Here is a 22,560-nt window from a genome sequence, read left to right as displayed (position 1 = left end):
ATTTTTAAAAATAAAATACCAAGAAAATCGAAAGCTATTTTAAAATTTTATTAAAGATAAACAAAAGCCATCTCCTGAAGTCCGTCCACGCTAACATCATGAGTGCAAGTGGTATGGATCTTCACGGCTAAATTAACTGGGACTATGTCGAATTAATAAAACAAAATGTATCAGAAAATATATTTAATTACGTGACATCGATGTGTTAAAAACACTGTATGAACGAATTTTTACACGTGATTTATGGGCGACTCAAATACGCGCCAGAAATGATTTTTACAAAATATGATACTTTCTAGGTTTAACTCTTATTGTTCATCTGATAGAATTATTTAAATAAATTTACGATTAACAACGATGTCCAGAGTTAGTGAAATATATTGGGGAAAGAATAATTTGAATTTGAATAGCGGTTTCTGAGACTTGGGCGACCATTGATTACGCACAGATAAATATATATCATTAGCATACATGAATAAAAAACAGCGAATTAAATTTCCGGCTAAATATGAATACAATGATAAAAAGTTGTAACAAAAAACACAAACGAGTGAGACGTATTCACCCCTATCCGACCTCGTATAAACTATCTCCTTTAGAAGTACGATTCGCAGACTACTCGACACACTCGTGTCAATCATACAGAAGAATTCAAAAGTATAAAATACCCAGCTTATACAAACGGATTATAATAGAGCAACTCCTATTCAAAAATAAACGAAGAAACATATATCAATTTACAATACGTAAACATTGACTAAAAGAAAGTAGTTCAGAAGTTTAAAAAATTCTGGGTAGTTGTGATGTGGCCTTCAGAACAGTAACTAACAAAAACCGTTACACACGGAATACAGTATCACCAAATCTACACAATATCCTGAGCAGCAGCACCTGTCACAAAAGGTAGCTGCAGGAATGACTGAAAACTTTATGGCTTGGTGTTTATAAATTATATATACATGCTGCTGTTGTGTAGAAGTTGCTCTATTATATACAGAGCAACTTCAAATTGTATATATGTACATGAACGAGATTTGTAAATAATTATTAGACGTAAATACACAAGTGTATGATAAACCTATCCCATAGTTAATCACAATGATAAAATTGGTTTTAAATTAACATTAAATTTTTATTTCTCCGTCGGTAGATCCATGTCCCTGTAACAAGCATACTGTTAATTATTTTTTGTCATGGCGTATGACTATTAGATTTTAAATGGGTTTTGTTTAACCTACTTTGGTTCTCATTTCTGCCTTCTTTTCTTATTGTGGGTATTTTAAAAAAAGTGTTTACTTATTTTAATAAAGTAGTTTAGATTTTGTTGTGTGTTAACCTTGTATTTATATTTATGAATGTGCAATGGGCAACCTTCGCTAAAAAGAACACTCGTTTACTTATTCTTAAAAAATAACAATATCCTCTATTAAAATTAAATCAACAGAATTGTTTTCGTTAATTAAACACAATAGTTTGTCTTAAAAGAAAGGCTTCTTTATTATGCTTCTGCTGCCATTTAAAAAGTCTTCCCAAAATTTATTTAAATTATAATTCATTTTTACATAAAAACAATATTGTTTATATGATTTTTATTTAATGCTAATTAAAAAATAAATTGTCTGCATCTCCGTTCAATATGTATTGTATATAAAATATGCTGTAATAATTTTCATTAGTGATTCTGAATTGTTTTATTTTGGAATTTTATATTTAGATATAACTCATATTTGTACGTTTTTGTTATAGGGTATGGGGGGGGGGCTATAGGGATATTATATATAGGTTGACGTCATTCAAATATTTTCATATTGGAAAACAGTAAAAAATCTGATGTGGACAACACATGACTTCCTTGTACGCCTATTAAATTACATTACACATTTTTGTAAAATGAAAACATAAAATTTTATTTCATTAAAAACTTCTAATATTTTTTCACTTTTTTTAAAATTATTCTTTATTCATCGTACAATTTTTTTAATGAGAGGTTATTAATTATTAATAAATCATAATATTTAAATTTAAAAAAAGTTACAAAAAAGGAGACGACATTCGAACCGATGTGCCTTCCCCTAAGATCCAAATATTTCATTAATTAAAATGTTATTTGGCTATAACTCTGGAACCAATGAAAATAAGTACCACTTATTTTGTTGAAAAGATTTCAATGAAGACTTATTACTGCAGTTAAGAAAAAGTCCAAAATCTAAACTTTTTTTTGATTCTGGGCTTTTTTTGGACACTTTTAGTTCAGACGATTGCAATCAAAAGGGGAAGTGCACAACTAGATGTTACAACAGTCCTAAATACAAAATTTCAACATCGTACGGCTAATCGTTTTTGAGTTAAGTAATATAACGTACGTACAGATGTCACACCGAAACTAGCCAAAATGGATTCAGGGATGGTCAAAATGAATATTCGGTTGAAATTGGAAACCGAAATTGTTCGCGATCTCAATACTTCCTTTACTTCGAACAAGGAAGTAAAAATAGTGTTGCCAAATTTTTAAGAATTTATTAGCTCACACCCGGTAGCAACATTTTAACTTTGTTGCTTTCTATCCGTTATTTTTATCAAAATGCATTAAAAAATTAATACATGTTTTTTTTTGTTATAGAGAGCATGTTTCTTGCGAGCGGGCTTTTTCATTTGTTTTTTTTTTTTTTGGAAAATGTTTAGTAGAACCAAACATTTTTTGAATAAAATTTTAAAATATATGTATCAAACCAACTTCTAAAAAAAAAAAAAAAAAAAAAAAAATACAGCACTTTTAATTTCAACGTTTTGAAGAAGTATATTCGTGTTGGTTAATTTTTGTTTTTCTGGCATCATGGCTCTTGAGCTGTGCTACGAAGTTATGTATGGTAATCAGTCAAAGAAAGGATAATGTTTGAACGTATATACGTGTGTTTGAAGCTTAATAACTTGAATGGATAAATCGATTTTGATGAAATTTTATAGAAGCTCGTATTTATGGGGCAATTTATTGATGAAATTTTGGAGTCAATACCTTCAAGGGTGGGAGGGAAATCAATTTTATCAAAATTTTGCCAACAAAACTATTTTATATTAAGCTCAGTACATGCGTACATCCTTACGTTACCATTTTTACAAAACATTCTACCCAAAATTCCCCTCCTCAAAAATCGAAAAGCTACCTTTTTATTTTTTGCATATTTTTTTAATGTTTTTTTTAGGCATAGCAGTGTAAGCGACCCCAAAAGATATACTTTAAGGGCAATATTGCGGTTGAGGGAGCAGATCAAAGTTTAAAAATAACGATTTTTAATTTTTTTTTAGTTTTTTTAAAGATATAATGAATGATCATTTTACAATTAGAAAAAAATATCATAAATTACCCCCACCCAAAAAAGAAATCTTAGTTAATTTTTTTATGTTTAATTATTTTTCCACTATATAAGAATCTCTGCCAAGAAAGTATTACAACTTTGTTGTCAGCTTTTTTTTTGTGTATTGATTTATAGAATTTAAGAAGAATTAAAAATGTATTACTCTTTTATTTAGTTCTATTTATAATTTAATTCTACTACTATATTATTTTAAATAATTACTTTTTTTTAAAAGATTTGTAAAGAATTACGGGAATTTCTGGATACCTTGTGCGGTTTCGTTAATTAAGAAAAAGTGAGTAACCAAGTCCCTGTAATGAATGGTACGTAGCTTGTTACATATATTGTATGGACGTTTCGTTAATAAGAAACTGACAACAAAATGTTGGCCGGCAGACGACTTGGCCTTTACCTTCCGATTTTATTTTGGGAAGGAAAATGCCACATTATACACGGAATAATTATTTTACTCTGCATTAGTGTTACTTAACTTCAATATTTTAATTTACGTATAATAAACATTTTTTTCCATTTATAAATAAAGGCCCGCCGGTATACCAATTGTCTGTCAGTGAGGTCCAGCTCTCCTCAGTCCTTCTTAGCATTTATTCCATATATAGATTGCCTATCCGATTTTGAGGAAACTCGTTAAACGATATTAATATAACGTTGGATTAAATTTCGATTAAAGTTTAATGTGGAGAATTTTATGTTAACGTCATCTACTCGTTAAAGGAATGAAGCATAATCCAGAAATTCGGCGCTCTACGGGTAATATATTCCGCGCCGATTTTATTTCGAGTCGACCGATGTTCGCTTAACATTTAACATGCTGTCCCTAGCCGGTCACAAATGACGGGATTTCTCAATGGATTTGACCTTGGATTTCGGCCCCTTATAAACTATAAAATTATATAATAAGAGTTCTTGTCTAATTTAATCGATGTTTGTATGTTGTAACGACTCGCAGCGCTTATCAGAGCGCTGATAAGAGCTGTCTTATTAATAAGAGATATTAACAATATCTCTTATTTTTATCAAAATGAAAAAGTTTACTAGTTACTAAATTTAGTGAACTTTATTCTTTTGCTGCATATTTAATCAGCCTTCGAATGTAAGGCCATATACGTATATTATACGTCAATCTTAATTAAATATAGGTATAGTACATAGGTAGAAACCTCTTAAAATATATTTATTTAGGTTACACAGAAATCATTCTTCCTAAACTCTGTGAAATTTATTTAATTCCAAAAATTTTGTTGCTTTTATGGCTTTAAATTTACTGAAAGAATGAAAATATTAGCGGCCGAGAGAAAATATTAATTGGGAGAAAATGTGTTAGTCAACGATAGAAAAGTTACAGCCGAAAATTTTCTAGTGCGATTATTTTAGCTTCGGAATCGGATCGCTTTTTCGACTCCTGTTCTATTTTACAATAGAACAGGATTATTTGACAATGTCAACAGGATTATTTGACTATTTTACAATGTCAACAGTTTATTTGACAAAATAAACTAACAAAATAAAACTAATTGGCAAGAGTCATAATTACCATAAATCTTATCAATTAAATAACTGAAATGTAATAATGATTAAATTGTAAATGTTCTTACGTAGTAAACTTGAATTAAATATACCTTGAATAAGATTCAAAGAGATTTTTTTATTAAATTTTATTACCCGGAGCGAGCGAAAGTTAATGTACTAGCAATCGGTGTAGTTTAATGAAAATTAAATAAATCGTCAATAAATTATTGTGTAATGGATATAAAATCTTATAAATCAGGAAAATAATACGAATATCGTATCAAAAGGTCCGTAATACGTCCGAATACGTAATATATCGTGGTTGAATAAGAATAAGCGGAGAGGAATGTTGTCATCAGGCATTGCCTTTCTCCATGACAATGCTCGGCAGCACACTTCAGCTGTAACAAAGAAGCTCCTGCAGCGTTTTCGTTGGGAAGTGTTTGATCACCAACCATACAGCTCGGGCTTTGCTCCATCCGATTTTCACCTCTTTGCTCACATAAAAATACTGGCTAGGAGGACAACATTTTGGCATAGACATCGAGCTGCAGACCAGCGTAGGAAGATGGCTGAAAACACAGGCGGCTCCGTTCTATGATGAGGGTATTGGAAGGTTGATACCACGCTGCGACAAATGTCTAAATCGTAGTAGCGACTATGTAGAGAAATAGCGTAATTATGTAAGTACTTGTTACAAATAAAATTTTTTCTATTTTCACTGTGGTTTTAATTTCGTTCCTGATCGGATTTTGAAAAAAATAACCCTCGTACTATCATCTTATGATTGGTTAAAAAACGAAGAATACGATTGGGTGGAATTTTGTGCCCGATAATGATAAGAATTATCCTCACCTTATGATTGGTTAAAAAACAAAGAATACGATTGGTTGGAATTTTGTGCCCGATAATGATAATAATTACGAGGGTTTTTTTTTCAAGGTCCGATCGGTCACGACATTAAAACCACAGTGAAAATTTAAAAAAATTTATTTGTACCAAGTACTTACGTAGTTACATAGGGTGAGTGAATAAGAATAAGCGGAGAGAAATGTTGTCATCAGGCATTGTCTTTCTCCATGACAATGCTCGGCCGCACACTGCATCTGTAACAAAGAAGCTCCTGCAACGTTTTTGTGGGGAAGTGTTTGATCACCAACCATACAGCCCGGGCTTTGTTCCATCCGATTTTCACCTCTTTGCTCACATGAAACGCTGGCGAGGACGACAACATTTTGGCACTGACATCGAGCTGCAGACCAGCGTAGAAACATGGGTGAAAACCCAAGCGGCTCCTTTCTATGAGGAGGGTATTGGAAAGTTGATACCACACTACGACAAATGTCTAAATTGGAGTGGCGACTATGTAGAGAAATAGCGTAACTCCCCTCTTTCAAGTTTATTTATTACCATTGATTCGAATTGGTCAATGATATGAATTTTATTATTCATACATGTAGAAATAAAAGTTTATACATGCCTCCAGGGTTTTTGAAATCCAGTAAGTTATATTTGAAGTTTGTGAACCGTTAACTAATTCAAATTTAATTAAGGAGAAGAATTCAGTCATATTGTAATAAGGTAAAATGTTTGGATAACATACCGTAACGTATTTTTTATAGAGAATAACAACTATTTACATTTGCCACTGCAATACACATACCGCCTATAAGTGATTGAATAATGTATGATGTTTAATTTTTAATTCAATTCCATGCAGTGAATTTCTTTCACCGAAAAGAGTTCATAATAAAAAATGATATCTTATGTTATATTTCAATTGTAGAGTAGATAACTTGTTTGCTTATATTTTAAGAAAAAACAGGTATAATGTGAAAGCTGATAAAAATTGACAACATGACTTTTTACTGGGTTGAACATTTTTGCTACTTAATGAGCATCATCACTAATGAGAATAAATGTGGGAGAGAGATTAGTAGAAGAATATCACTACTTCAGACAAGGGCCTGTGGATCTTGAGTAAACTAATGAGGATTGGCTGGGTGGATAAAAGTAAAAAAACAAGTTTTAGAAAGTGAATGAAAACAAATCGGTTTTGAATTTGATCAGACAGAAAAGTTCAAAATTGATCTAGGTTATGTTAAGACTTAATCAATTCTTAATAATTATGTTAGAATGAAAAATAGTTGAAAAGAAACTGTGGCGATGCCTCAGAACTGTAAACTTCATGAAGAAGGAGAGATGGACTTGCGTCATACAACGGTTTGAAGATGGCAGCAATGGAGAGAGAGTGAGAGAAAGAGACATGAGTATTTTGACTAGGCATCACCTTTAGAGATTGATTGATGATTAAACATCCAATAATTCCATAACTGCACAAGACCATTTTATGACAGTATATGAGTTATCAATATCATTTATCTCAACTTGATCAATTCTGTCTAGTTTCAATCAAAATAACAAACAAATATTATTTTAATTTTTTTTTTAATGACTGATGTAAAGAATGTCAAGTGCATAAAAAGGTGATGTGTTAAGTTATTGTCTCCAAACTGTGGATGTGAGTTGAATTTCAGTGCAATCCTAGTTTGATACTAGTTGCCTTGGAGGGCTATAAATTTTGACAAATCTTATTCGAGTAAGGGGAAATGTTTTATGTTTGATGGCTTTGCTTTATGGTTTTTGGTTTCATCAAATATCTGATGAAAATGACCTCTTTTATCAGGACTGATAACAAAGATCATTTGTCCTTCTTTTACACCAAATGAAATTTTTCTTTGTTGACTTATGTCAGTGCTTCTGTGAACTATTCATTGATGTTGGCACTGCGCAAAATCAAACAATGTAATGATCAAATACGTGTAATGTATTGGGACAATTTGATTAAACCCGTCACGTCTATCCTCTATGGGTTCATTTGTATGTACCATGTGATAAGAGCTTTTTATAGAGAGATTGAACTGAAATTATACTTCTTGCCGACAGAGCTTTAATTAGAAATAAGAGGTAAAGTACTGGTGGAATCTATGCTAATTAATCCACCATTATGGACTACAAACTGTATTTTCTAAAATGAAAGAGGTACCTCTACTCATATAATATGAAAAAGATTGAAAATGAATTCCTAAGAAGTTATAGAAATTGGGGAAGAACGAATTTTAACTGCAATGTATCAAGTAATCTTATCATGTTGTCGCATTAGTTCAAAGGTAAATCAAATACTAATATTCACCTATTGAAAAACGTGTTTGCTAATGAAATACTATAGAAGCCTACAAAAATGTCAGTATAGAAAAAATATTTATAACTGGTGTATTACTTAAACAATTTGGTCAAAAAATCTGAATATACTGTGGAATTGAGTTCGTTGTTATACCTTGTTTACAAATATGATAAGTTATTAAGAGTTATTTAATTGTTTAATAGAAACAATGACCTTCTGGATCTTTAACAGTTAAATACCTGTTATAGTTCCATATGATAAAAACAGTAAAATCTTTTCTTTTTTTTAATTTTAGTAAAAAAATTAAACTTCCAATCATGTTAAAAATATGAACCATGTTAACTGAATGCTCTTTAGGAATTGTAGCGTCTTCAACTAACTGTGGTAACAGTAGTAGTTAAATTATACTTATAATGAAGTATAATCTGATCAGTGACCAGATACTTTATTAATAAATGGACTCTAACCGTGAGTTGTATGGGGAGCTCCCTTACAACTAACTCGCGTACTTTTCTTTTATATTAGCTGAACTGGCTACAGTTGAATGGTAACTCCACGAGGTCACTTAAGTCAATTTTACAAAAGTGTAATAAGAACTACTACACAGCCTATTTCACAACTGCAACTCTCTGATGTAACACCCATATAAACGACAGTCTCAATTATTTTTCTTGTTACCATAAAAATCTAGAATACAATTCGTACACATGATTATTTTGCCATTTGTGGGAAAATAAGCCCAGAATTGATAATGGTGTTTCATAAACTGTTATAAAAATTATGTTTGAATATGGATTTAATGTGTTATTAATGTTTCTTCTGTAACTATAAAAAGAACGTTTTGTATGATTGTTGTGAAAGTTAATAATTTAGTATGATGATGATGATGATAATGCCCATATCATTACAGAAAATGAATAGGTATTATATTGGATGGATCAAGAGAATCCGTAGTAAAACCTTGATTAAAGCAGCATCGCAAAGTGCACATCTAATTGTAAAAAAAAATATTGTTTAAAATACATATTGTTCATTGATTAATAGTATTGAACAATGATTAATAGTATTGGATTTTATTTTTGTAATTTTAGAATATTTTCTCTTTTAGCCTTCTGGGTAACATTTTTAAGTAATATTTTGGTAGTTGACTGTGATTTACCTGACTGTTCTTCAGACAATATCCATTCTTTTATTGTTAAATGTTCTCGCCTGCTAATTTCTAATTTATTTTTAAAACTGGGAAACAGTTAAAATATTGTAATCTGAGATAAATTTGTGGTTCGGTTATTGTGGAATGCTATCTATATTTAATTTGTGGTTGCTTGGGTTTTATGAAATGAATGGATACTTCCTCAAATATTGAGGTAATAAGATTGATTTTAATAGTTGGGAAATACTTAATATTTAGTTTAAGTGTAATTTTGTTATATTGTTTTAAAATAAATTTAAAGATTGTTCCATTTGTAAAGATGAGAGCATGCAACAAAAAAAAAAAATAAAGGTGCTATCCATTGAATTTTAATTTCATTAAATATATTTTTTCTGAACTTAAAATTCTATTAAAATAAAAAAAATTGTTTTAAAACATGAACAACTGGTGAGCAACTGTTTAATGGATATGTTATTTAAAAAAATTCCCCATCCATGTCTTAGTATTTATCTACTATGGTAAATGGTTACATAAATTTTTAAAGTAGGCATATTTAATTTAAATGTATGTGATAAAAAAAAAAAATCAATCGGATGCCAGTAGTGACCTTTAATGGAATGACAACTGCTTTGGTTTTTTAATCTATTGAAGAAGTAAAAGCCAGATGTTTCCTACAATATTGTTAATTATGAATGAATGATCTTGATATTTTATCTTTCAGCTAACTATGCATAATTATCCTAACTATGCTAATTTTAGCTTTTAGAAAACTATGTATTTTCCAGTTTGTTACCAAAAATGAGCAAACTATACTACAGTGATGAAGTGTAGTATGTGTCAGCCTTCCATTAAAAAGGAGCTAGTTCAACATTTCTCATAAATCGACACACTGTATTACTATGCACAAGCTTTGAGATTATGCAGTGAAGTAATCTTAAAAACTAATTAGATCATTACATAATTTTTTTTTTACATTCATATATCTTTCTATATTATTTCATAATTCCTTGATTTCATTATTTATTATGTAATAGTTTTCAGAAACATGTTTTAATTATACTACATAATTTTTTTTAATGTTGACACTTATTAAATATTTTTAAAATCATTTTAATAGATATATTTTAAATTTTTATTGTTATGAAATGAATAATTAGTTTATTTTTAATGATTTTGTGCAAATTAAAATTAATTAATCAACAATTTAGGTAAAATAAAAATTATTATGTTATTATACTCTATAAATAAATAGATTTTTCATTACAAATGAAGTTTTTATTAATTACAATAATTTTGGTTATCGGTCAGTAGTATATAATTACAGTAAAGGCATAATCCAGTTTTACAAATGCAGTAAAATCAATTGTACCACTGTTATGTGTGAGATCATCTCAGTTTAGTCAAACTACATACAATTGCTACTTCTCTCAATTCTGTGTTATGTATAAGTTATCACACCAACTTGTTTGATCCAACTATTTCAACCCGTCAATTGTTAACAAAGCATAGATGGGATCAAAAAGGGGTGGCAGCATTGAGGTGGTCATAATCGTTTATATGAATAGACAGGATCTTTCCTGTAGCCATTTGATGCTGGTAGATTATAATTTTATTTAATTTAGAATTTCAAGATTTTTTTCTGGATTAAGTCCACTAATATTAAAATAAGTATTTTACTCTTACTAACTCCCTTTTTTTAATAGAACATTAGTGGGTTAGTTTGGGAAAAAGTAAACAAATTAACTTATCTCTTAACTTGTCTGTTGCAGGATTTTTGTTAACCGCAGTCTTCACTTAGAGAATATTAAATTCTATGGATTTGATATGGACTATACATTAGCAGGTCAGTATTTTCTTTTAATTAATTCTTAAAAAATATGACAAAATTCTAGAACAGAAATTTTTTTTGGTTCTTAATTAATTTTTCTTATTCTATTTTTTAAAATTTTGTTTAATTTTTTTCTGTTTTTGGTTCCCGTAAGTACTTGCAGTTTTTCGTGATGTCATTGTAATTTGCTTCCTTTCTTGTTGGTGTATTCTTTTGCTTCTGTTTTCCCATTTAATTTTGATCTTTTAACTGAAGTATCTTTTACTTTATATCTAGCTATGTGCACCTTTCATCAGTAAAAGATTATCCATCTTATTGTACAAGTTACATAAACCAGTTTCTTTTATATATATATTTTTTTGTAAAATACAAAGAATTATATGTATAAGGTGTGTTCAGAAAGTAACAAGAATTTTTGATTTATGGAAAAAATTTTTATTTATTCGTCTACATTAATGTTATTCTTTTCAAAATAGTCCCCATTAAAAATTATGCACTTATGCCAGTGCTTTTTCCAATTCCCGAAACACTTCTGGAACTCGATCTTTGGAATAGTTTAGCTCTTTCAGCAATTTGCTTTTAATCTCATCTATGCTTGTAAAACAACGGCCCTTAAAGGTTCTCTTTATTTTTGGGAATAGAAAAACTCACACGGGGCCATGTCTGTCAAATATGGCAGCTAGGGTATCATTACAGTGTTTTTTTTTGGCTAAAAATTGACGAACAAGCAATGAAGTGTGAGCAGGTGCATTATCGTGGTGTAAAAGCCATGAATTGTTTCGCCATAAATCTGGGCGTTTTTTTTCGGATTGCCTCATGTAAACAGCATGAACTTGTAGGTAATATTCTTTACTGATCGTTTGACTTTGTGACAAGAACTCATGATGCACTATGCCATTAAAATCTAAGAACACGGTGAGCATAACCTTCACATTCAATCGTACTTGTTGAGCTTTTTGCAATCTTGATTATCCAGGATGCCTCCACTGGGACAATTGAGCCTTAGTTTTGACATCATATTTGTAAACCCATGTTTCATCACCTGTCATGACACGTTTCAGTAGTTCTGCATTGTTGTTGACATCATTTAGCAACTCTTGAGCAACTTCCATTTGCCGCTGTTTTTGATTTTAATTCAACAATTTTGGAACAAATTTTGCTGTCACACATTTCATCTGAAAAAATTCATGGCAAGAGACAATTGATATTCCAACATCATCAGCAACTTCTCTGATTATGATTTGGTGATCATTCATAATCATTTCTTTAACTTTTTCCATGTTTTCATTGGTTGTTGATGTGCTGGGGTGTCGGGAATTCATCATCATCAACTTCTTCACGACTCTCTTGGAAATATACTACTCGTAAACTCTTGCTTTACTCATAGCAGACTCACCAAAAACAATATTTAACATTTGTAAAACATGGTACACTTTATTCCATTCTTATAGCAAAATTTAATACAAATTCTCTGATCCATTATTTATACAAATAAAAAATCGTTGATCGTACCAAAACACGTGTTATACTTTTTACAGCTGACTACAGACTAAACATCCAATATGGCTAAAAATGTACAGATACTTTTCAGACGTGTTTACCAATGCAGCAACAAAATAACCTGAGAATTGTTCTAATACAACCTGCAAAATTTCTAAATTCTCATTACTTTTTGAACACACCTTGTATTTCATTAGCTTTCAGCAGCTTTTTATATTTACTTCTGCTCTTCAATATTTTTACCTCATACAAATGTAAATGTTTGTGGGCTGTGACTGATTATTTGTTACAGTTTTTTCATCACTTTTTTTTGTTGTAGGAAATATTTTCATTTTTTAAGTCGGCATGAAACAGTTTTATTTTTGTTTTCTTTGTTCTATATTGTTAGCCAACTTAACTTTAAAGCCAGTTTACATTGGAAAAATAGCAAATAAAGCCAATTTAAAAGTTCCTAACTGATGTTAACAAATTATCTATGTTTAAAATATATCGGAAAAATTAATAACATTGTTAATGTTTTTATTAAAATAACATTTTGTTGTGTTATGTTGCTGAAAATACTCCTATGAAGTGTTTTTGAAAGTGCATTTGCATTACAATGTCATGTGGTTTTTAGGTATAACTTCAGGGAAGAAGTGGCTATTATGACAACTTGTGTTGTAATCAGTTCAACCACTCAACAGGAAAAAAGGATTGACCATATACTGGGTGTACCATGAAGTTCTCCTGGGACTTTCATAACCTATTCTTCGTGTAAAAATAATGGAAAAAGTTCATATAAGCAGTCCTAAAATGCTTCGACTGTGAGTTAATGGCTAGTGAAAGATTTTGCTTGGATTTCAGCTACCCTGGTGAAATGAGGTCGTACTGAAATTTTGTAGAACATACATTTTTAAAACACTACTGGAGATCTGTATCTCCAGTAGTTCATGAGAAATCTGGGGTGAAAACCAATAAATTGGGGTAGAAACGCTGTTATTTATGTTTGACATACAATAACTGTGTTCAATGAGTAATAAACACATAAAACTCGTAAGAGAATTTAATTCTGAACAGAATGGTGTAAGATAAGTTGAATAAAACAAAGAAAAGTTAGAAAAGTTCAAATTTATTTAAACTGTATACTAGACCAAAGTGCATAGTATGTACCAGTTTATAATTCATTTTAACACATTTCTTGGTACCTTTTTGTACTCTCTGTTGCTCTTTTTAGTTTTTAGGATTATCCTAAAGTTGCTCTGCTGCATCCATAATGTGGACAATTAATTCCTCACGAGAATGTATTTTTGTTTTTGTTTTGTATAAAATATTTTTCATCCATTCCTAGACACAAAAATCTAAAGGCATTAGATCAGCCAATGTTGGTGACCAGGAATGTGGACTGATCCATTTCTCAGGAAAATAATGATTTAAGCAAGTGGAAACAGCTCAAGAGAAGTGGGGAGGCACGGGAGTATGCTGGAAAGCATACTTTGCATCTCAGTGCTAGAGGAACATCTTCAAGCAGCTGTGGCAATCTTGAAGAAAATGCAAGTAGACCTTAGCATTTAAGCGACCAGGTAATATGAACGATCCAAACAGCTGATCTTTTTTTGAACACCTGTAGGTAATGAACCTGTTTCCTGAAGATTGTGAAAAGTCACGTTAATTGTTTTAGGGTCTGGAATCCTGCGATTCAGAAAACTTTTTTCATATTTTACTGCAGCATTTGTAGCATTATCATGACACACACCCAAAATGAATACCATTATCAGTGTATTTCTCTGTTGTATATAAGTATGGAATTAGTTCAATAGGAAACATGATGTACAAACTAAAATTCACAGAAACTCTTCGCTAATGACAGGACAGTTCACAGTACCTGATACACTTAATGTATCTTACAAAATGATTTAAACATTAATATAGAATTGCATATTGTTCATCAAATGATGTTATTTTATTGCCAACTTTGAAATAATCTATTGTATTAAAATCATTAATAAAAAAAAAATATTGTGTAAGTAAATTTTATTTATTCATTTTTATTTTACAATTATGTAATTTACAGTTTAAAAAAAAAATTTAATGGCAATTTTTAACAGTAAATTCTATTTTAAAAAATGTTTCACACTGCCAAAAGAGAATTAGGTTTTTGTTTGTATTAAATAAGTACTTTTCTGACAAGTACTGTTTCTAATTAAAATCTATCTTCTCTTTGCTTTATTCAGCTTATCTTATACAATTTTGTTTTAGAATTAAATTCTCTACAAGTTTTGTTTAAAAATGTTATGTGTTTAATACCAATTTAGCAACATTATTGTATGTCAAAACAAAAAAAAACGTGGTTTTTACTCAATTGTTTGGCTTTCAACCCAGATTTCTCAAAAACTGTTGCAGATACGATTTGGGGACTTAATTTATTTCATTTTTCAGATCATAAACCATAAGAAATCACTCATTTTTCCCCTTAATTAATGTTTTAAACATTACAACCTCATTTAACCATGGTAGCTGAAATCTCAGTTAAATCTTCATTAGTCATAACTCGCAAACAAAGCATCGTAGATCTATATTTATATGAACTTTTTCCATTATTTTCACAAGTAGATTAATTTATGAAATTCCTGGGAAAATTTAGTGATACATTGTTATACAGGAGTGAGATAAACATTGTAAAAATAATTTTCAATGTTCTGGTGAAGAATGAGAGCCTATGTTTAGGGGTGATCTCAAATTAGACATTTTAACAAGTGTATGAAAATATCAAGTATTGATTTTGAACATTTAGTTTATTGGGATCAAAGTTAAGTTGAAAGGATCAAACTATAAAAGGTCTATTTCAGCTTGCAAAAATCTTGCAGTTACAATTCCTTTTAGAAAGCATAAATGCTTTCTGGCAAGCATTTATGCATCTGGCCAGTGACTTTAAAATCTGTCTCATATTCCACATCTCAGTTTTTTCTGTTTTGTCGTCATCTAGGGAAAGTGAATATCCTGTAGATATTGCTTCTGTAATCCCCAATTAATTTAATAGTTTCTTTAGACCAGTCCATGGTCAGAGAAAAGCAAATTATGGAACAAATAACAACAAAACAATGAAATATGAACAGATCCATCTAGTAGTTCAAATAAGTCGAAGTTATTAACAGTGCTACTAAAATTATTTTCTGCTAATAACATTATTAATAGGAAATATTACTGACATCTTTTGATCTGGACAAAAATGGAATGGGTTATCAAATAATTGTTACTAGCCATTAATAGTAACAGTATTTTAGGAATCTTCCCCATTTGTTATAAAAGAAACTATATAGTTGTTTTACAGCACTAGACTATGAAATTTTAAAGATAAATATGAGGTCTGTGCTCTATTCTTTGATTAAGTGAATTTTATTAATTACAAAATAATAAAACTAGTCTATATAAAATCAATACAACAGTCTCTCACAAAATACTCTTTCTTACAAAGAATAAATACAGAAACTAAAGGCGTAGAAGTTGTAATTAACACAAGAATAAAAAGACAAATCTAATCAAATTTCAATTTAATGATGTTCAATTAGATTTTATTAATGTTTCTGTTTAATTACTAAAATTAATTTAATAATTTTTCACTACTAGTAAAAATAAAAATTGTTGATAAGATTGTTTATCTTTCTTTACAATTATTTGTAATAAATGCTATCAACATTGTTAATGTTAAGATAAATTAGCTTTTTTACTGACTTGTTTGCCCATTTCAAAGGTGAATGTCTTGATTGAATTAATAACTTCATAGCTTTCAGTTTCTGTATTTAGTTTCTTGTAAGAAAGAGTATTTTGTTAGAGACTGTTGTATTGATTTTATATTGACCACTTTTATTATTTTGTAATTAATAAAATTTACTTAATCAGAGAATAGAGCACAGACTTCATGTTTATCTTTAAAATTTCACAGTCAAGTGTTTTCTTTTATAACAAATGGGGAAGATTCCTAAAAGTTTTAATAAAAATTTTTCTGTTTTTCATTACTCATTTCTTTACTTGTCTCAAAATTAAATTTATAAATTGTGTATAATTAAATAGTGTTGTTTAAACATATAGTTCAATGAAATAAAATTTTCTATACTTGAGTTTTTTTTTGGTTTTTTTTTTAGTGATGCCATATTAATATCAGAAAAAATGTCTTACTAAAATTATTGCCCTGATAAAAGGGGCAAAAATGTTTACAAAAAAAAACTTACGTATATTTACGTAATTCCAACAATTTTTTTCAATTAAATTTTAAATCTTTAGAAATAACAGAAAAGGAATTTTATAATACATTTTAAATTTCAGTTCCACCATAAAATGATTAATAATGTATAACACACTTCAAACGAGTTTTTTTTTTATGTGTTGTGTGTTCTAAATAAGTAGGTAGGACTCCTGCTTTTATCAGTGCAATTGTTGCTTATGACCTTGCACGATTCAGTTTTATGAAAAAATATTTTACTTTATGGTGATAAGGGTAAAATTTATGAAATTTTTTTGCATTTGTAGAGTATGAATACGTGTAATTTTTGTTAATTTTCTCCGTTGTTGATGGTGGTTATTTTTTGTTGTGTTTTCTTACCGAGTGTGGACAATGTGTATAATATATACATTACAACAGAAAGGGAAAATTAATTTTGCTTTATGCTATATTCTGGTTTTTATTATGAGTATGAAAAAGCCCGTGAATACCTGAGTATGTTTATAAAAGACCTGATACATGAAGTAATAATTGGAGACAATTTCTCTGAGGGTAACTGTACAGCTCATTTCTATGGTAAACAGAAAAAAGCTGTCGCTTCTTTAGCTGAATAACATTACCATATCGAGTGGGGCATAATGCTTTGTGATAAAATTTGTACCAGTGAATGAATTTGGAAACTGCTTTTACTCGCTTTTCTTTGTAAGCTTGGTGTGGGATGTTTGTTTTTCCGAGACTGGTTGTTCCATTTTCAGGAGTGTCGTGTCTCACTACTGTTATGGTTATAGCACTAAACAAAAAATGTAATAGTAGCCGATGGTCAATGTAGTTTTACTTTCATATAAATCTCTACTAGTGCCAAGGGTTCAGAAATTATAGCCACAGATAAAAAATCATTATGAATGCATAGCTAAATAGTTGTAAAATGTCATTCATATTTTAATAAGATTTGAAGAAAATCTTAGGAAATTTTAAAGCATATCAAGGATTTTCTTTAATTAACCAAAGGAAATAAAATAAAGAATCAGGTTTAAATAAATCTTTCATTTTGATTGTTACTTAATAATACATAATAGACATCATGTTTGGAGGGATTATTTATGTTATTCCACAAATAAAAAAAACAATTTTTCTATTGTTTTCCTGGATGGGTCAAGGGAAACTGTGGTATCAGAGAAAGCATCATAATGTATTTTACACAGTTGTAAAATATAAGAAATACATGTGATTAAAATCAAAATTAATTGTTTGCATTATAATCACTTGAGATAGTATTAAGATAGATAGATTCATGAAAATACTAAATATAACATATAATTCACAATTCGGAAGATATTAATGAAAATTATTTGAGTACATATTTTACTGATGTACTGAGATGCAGAAAGTTCAGGGTTTTAAAAATCTGTAACTAATGTTATTTAAAAATTTAACAAGTCAAATATTGTTTCTGTAAAAGAAAATATTTTAATTGTATTTTTTTGTAAGTTGGTGAAAATGGCTTAAATTATTAGGTAGTTCATTAAAAATGACAACGGATGCATATTAAGGTACTTTTAAAGTAAGCTAATTATTATTTTGAGTTACATAAAACAGTTCCTCTGTCTTAGAACATAAATATAGATATTGTAATTTTGGATATAGATATTGGAAATAACAAATGGATCTTCATGATTCATGCATATGAGACGGAAACAATGATCTAACAGCTCTCATTTTTTATCTTAAAAACTTGTGACTTTTTGAGTGAGTTCCAAGAAATGAATATATATATATATAGGGGGTGTGTGTAAGCATAATAAATATTTTTAATAATGGTGACAAGTTTACTTGTAAGATCACTACTTGATAGTTTACTTGTATTAAGATACTTCAAAGCAACACAAAAAGTATGGTATGATTTTGTTGCAAATGAAATCAATTTAGTCATTTAATAAAACACTAAGAAATTTTGGTTTATGGGCAAAGAAATACTATTGTTATCATTCATGGGAATCCACGGTTAGTATTACTTCTTCCTGAGCAGTTGAATAAGATAGTTTTATAATTATTTAAAGTTTGACGATCCAGTGAATAATTTTTTAAACTGCTATGGTTGAATTTTCAACGCCTTTTAATTTTAAAATAATTGTTATAGGGTCAAATACCCTTATTGTTTGACTTTTTTTATGATGAATATTATTTATATGCTTATTGTTATTTATATGTTTACTGTTGTTATTTATATGCTTGCTATATTTTTATGAATAAGCTGTAAATTAATATTGTGAATTAATCGAGTGTATAGATAAATATTGGCATAATTGGTGTGGGAGTTCAGGCACAATTTCACTGTGAGACAGTCTCATTGTAATGGGAGCTGCTGAAATATTGCATATTGTTAAACACTACTTGCATAAATCTTTTCTTTACTTATTTGAATTTAAACAATTGAGACCTTATTTATTGTTCCCTTTGAAATTGTGAGTATTGCAGTAGTATATGTTAAAATATAATGTGTAAATGATAAATGTTTATAAATATATATACAACGTATGGGTATTAATCATGTTATTCTCTAAGCTTTGTTAAGTTTTAATATATTTAAATTATCTGAAAGTTTAATTTCTGGTAGAAACTAACTGTTCTTAAAATTGTGTAATGAATTAATTCATTATTTGAACGAATAAAAGAAAATATTGGATAAAAAGTAATTTGGGATTTTTTTTTACATTTCTATTTTTGTGGCCATTACTGTATTCAAATTGTTACTGAAGAAGAAAATATTTGCTTTTATTTTAATTTGATAATGTGTGAACATAAAGTATCACAAATCAATTTTTATTAATATAATGAATGAAATGAAACTACATTAAGCATTTTGATCCACAAATATTAAAAAAAAAAAGAAATGAAATAGGTGACATTTTGCGGATGATAAAATGCTTAAAACTTTGGTTAATAAAACAGTATTATAAAATAACAGTTATTTATTATTTTTAGGGAATGTTGGTTTAAATATTGTGCCAAATTTCGTAAAAGTTTATTTCAATTCATTATTGAAGTAAAAATTTGTTTTTGTAAAAGAATTGGACCGGTAATGAATGGTAAGTAAGGATTCCTGAATGACAATAATAATTAGTATCAGGAAAGTTTTTCACTTGTAAGAGTTCAGGGAAGAAAAAACTTGCTTACATTTGTAGTTCCGTGCATTTAATTAGTCTACATGTACTACAAGTTCTAAAACAGTTTGATAGCAGAAAAGTTGTATGTTGTCAGCATCTTTGATGAGTGTGGCTGCACACCTGAATTATAACAATATGCTGCTCTATTTTCAGCCAAGATTGTAGTGTTGTATGAAATGCAAACATGTTACAAGGTCAGATTATATATATACTAAACATGAACTACTTTTTACATCTAATATTGGCAAAACCCGAATGACTGTTCTACCCATAACTTGTCATCTAACATAAGTATCCACCTCTATTAAACTACAGAACTATTTTTGTATAAACCACTGTAATACTTAGGCTTACTAGTCCTGTTATGCTTCTTTTTTTTTAGCAATTTTTAATAAATTACTTAATAATTTAAAAAAAATATTCTTTTACAGAAACATATTACTGTCTATGACTTAGAAAAGAAAAAATTTGAATTTTCTGTACCTCTGTTCAACACATATATAAATATATATCCAAATAATTTTCATGAGCACCTCCTTAATTATGAATTACTTTGTAATTATTTGTTATAATTAATATTTTTATGTATTTACCTTAATGTTATTTCATGTGCTAGAATTTTAAATAATTAGTATTGATTAATCGTGTTTTTTATTTTATAATTTATTATGAATTTTTCAATTGTGTAACATTAATTGTTATATTTTTTTGTATGCTGCACTGATAGAGGTTTCCCTTGATCCTTCCAGTAGTTACTTTTTTATCTCTAGTAGAATATCTTTCCACTGCTGTTTTGATCTATAAAATGTATTATTATGCACACATTAAAATAAGATATTTATCTATCTTTAAATAATTCAATTTTTACCCTGTTAATGTTGGAAGTTCTCAGAGGGAAGATTTCACTCTTACCTTACCTGGTGATGATAATCTTTCCAGATCTTGAGAATAATATAATAGTATTTTTTGAAAATACATGTTCTGTGTTCATTTTCTTCAATTTATAATGCCACAGTATAACTGATTTAGGCTTTTAAAACAATTTTAGAAAGAAATAACTTCAACGATTGGTTGATATTAGGAACAGGAACTTGTCACACAAATTTTTAATTTTATGCAACTAGTATTTACCTATGTATAAGACTGATTTTATTTTAAATCAAAAAATTGTTTTTAATATTCAATACTAGTTCAAATTTTGTAATTAGTTATTTTAAACAATTTTTTATTTTGTAAAATTATGAAAATTACTCCCTGATTAGGCATGGCACATTAAAAATTGAGGAGCTAGATTAACATTCTATATGCAACAGAAATGATGCACATAAAATAAATGTCATGAAGATATTCCAAATTATATGAAATCAAATCAGTGAGATCGGTTAATCAGTTGAATGAATTATTATCTTGTTCAGAAAAAAGTCGAATTTTTAAATTGAAATCTTTTTGAATCGATGTAATATTTTAATTGAACCAACTAACATACTTAAGCTTTATAACAGTGTAGAGTATACATAAAAATGAAATGTGTAAATTTCTCTTGTATTTTTAACTTTGAGTGGTATTGTTTGTTACTGTTAACTTTGTTGTAATGGTAATTGCAGGAAAAGGCTTATTAAGATTAATAGAGAAATGTATGCCAAATAGAATGTGTTGTACTGATATATTAATGTTATTATTACTGGGAATTCAGGATAGCAGGCTGTTTATTGATTATTTCTCATGTATTATCTACTTATATAATTATTCTATTTTCATTATTAAACCTTGATCCAATGATTAAATTATCTGCTCTTTAATAATTTCTTTACTGTAAATAAATTTTAATTTGCATTCTTTTTTTTTGTTTAGTCTTGTTTTTAATTTCTTGTCATTAATATATTTTAGTAGTGAACTGTAGGTAATAGTTAGTTAAGCACAATTATAATTAAGTATTTTATCTTTTACAATCATCATGATTGTTAAAGATTTCATTGTTTTTTTCATGATGGTTGATTCTTTCTGAGAGATTTGTGTTTTGATTGTTTTAATCTCTCTAATGGTATTACATATGTTATATGTCTGCTTGTTTATGCATCTGTTTGTGATATTTTAGTTAAGTTTGAACTGATCTTAATAAAAGTGAATTGCATTAAAACTTGCAAAAATAAAATGATATCAATAAAACGTACAAAATAACTATTCATCAATTCTTTTCTTCTTATAAATGAAGTACAAGTAAAATCTTTTATCGTCTAAAATATTAATGTATTTGCTCGAATTAACTCTTTAGGTTCTAATAAAATAAGGAAATTATTATTTAGAAATTAATTTTTAGAATTATATATTTTCATAGCTAAATCACCTTGATCATTTATGATTGAGATACAAAATGGAAATGGGGATATATATATATCTGACAAATTGATGGTTTGGAAGCCAAGTTGTTTATATGAATCTGACCTCATAAGTAACATTCTTCTCATACAAATAGATTGAATACTAAAGAAATTTTTACATAATATTTTCAAGTAGTATTAATCAATCATTTTTAATGTAATATCTATTTTTATTTTCTGAACAGAATTCAATTATTACAATCCATATAATTGTATTTATTCTGTTTTTAAACTTATTACTCTATGTATCCCAAAATTTTTCTGTAAAGGAGTATTCA

General features: G+C 28.7%; 1 protein-coding gene across 3 annotated transcripts in view; it reads left to right on the top strand.

Moving 5' to 3' along the window:
• Positions 1-22,560, top strand: part of Nt5b (5' nucleotidase B) — a 162,157-nt gene that overhangs the window by 93,946 nt on the left and 45,651 nt on the right. For all 3 annotated transcript variants that reach the window (XM_075366064.1, XM_075366062.1, XM_075366063.1), the window contains exon 2: positions 10,987-11,060. In XM_075366064.1, the coding sequence (XP_075222179.1) occupies positions 10,987-11,060 (74 nt within the window). The remainder of the gene's footprint in view (positions 1-10,986; positions 11,061-22,560) is intronic.

Source organism: Lycorma delicatula, chromosome 5 (assembly GCF_047948215.1).
Source record: "Lycorma delicatula isolate Av1 chromosome 5, ASM4794821v1, whole genome shotgun sequence".
Taxonomy (NCBI): Eukaryota; Metazoa; Arthropoda; class Insecta; order Hemiptera; family Fulgoridae; genus Lycorma; species Lycorma delicatula.
This window is presented reverse-complemented; position numbering and strand designations above follow the sequence as displayed.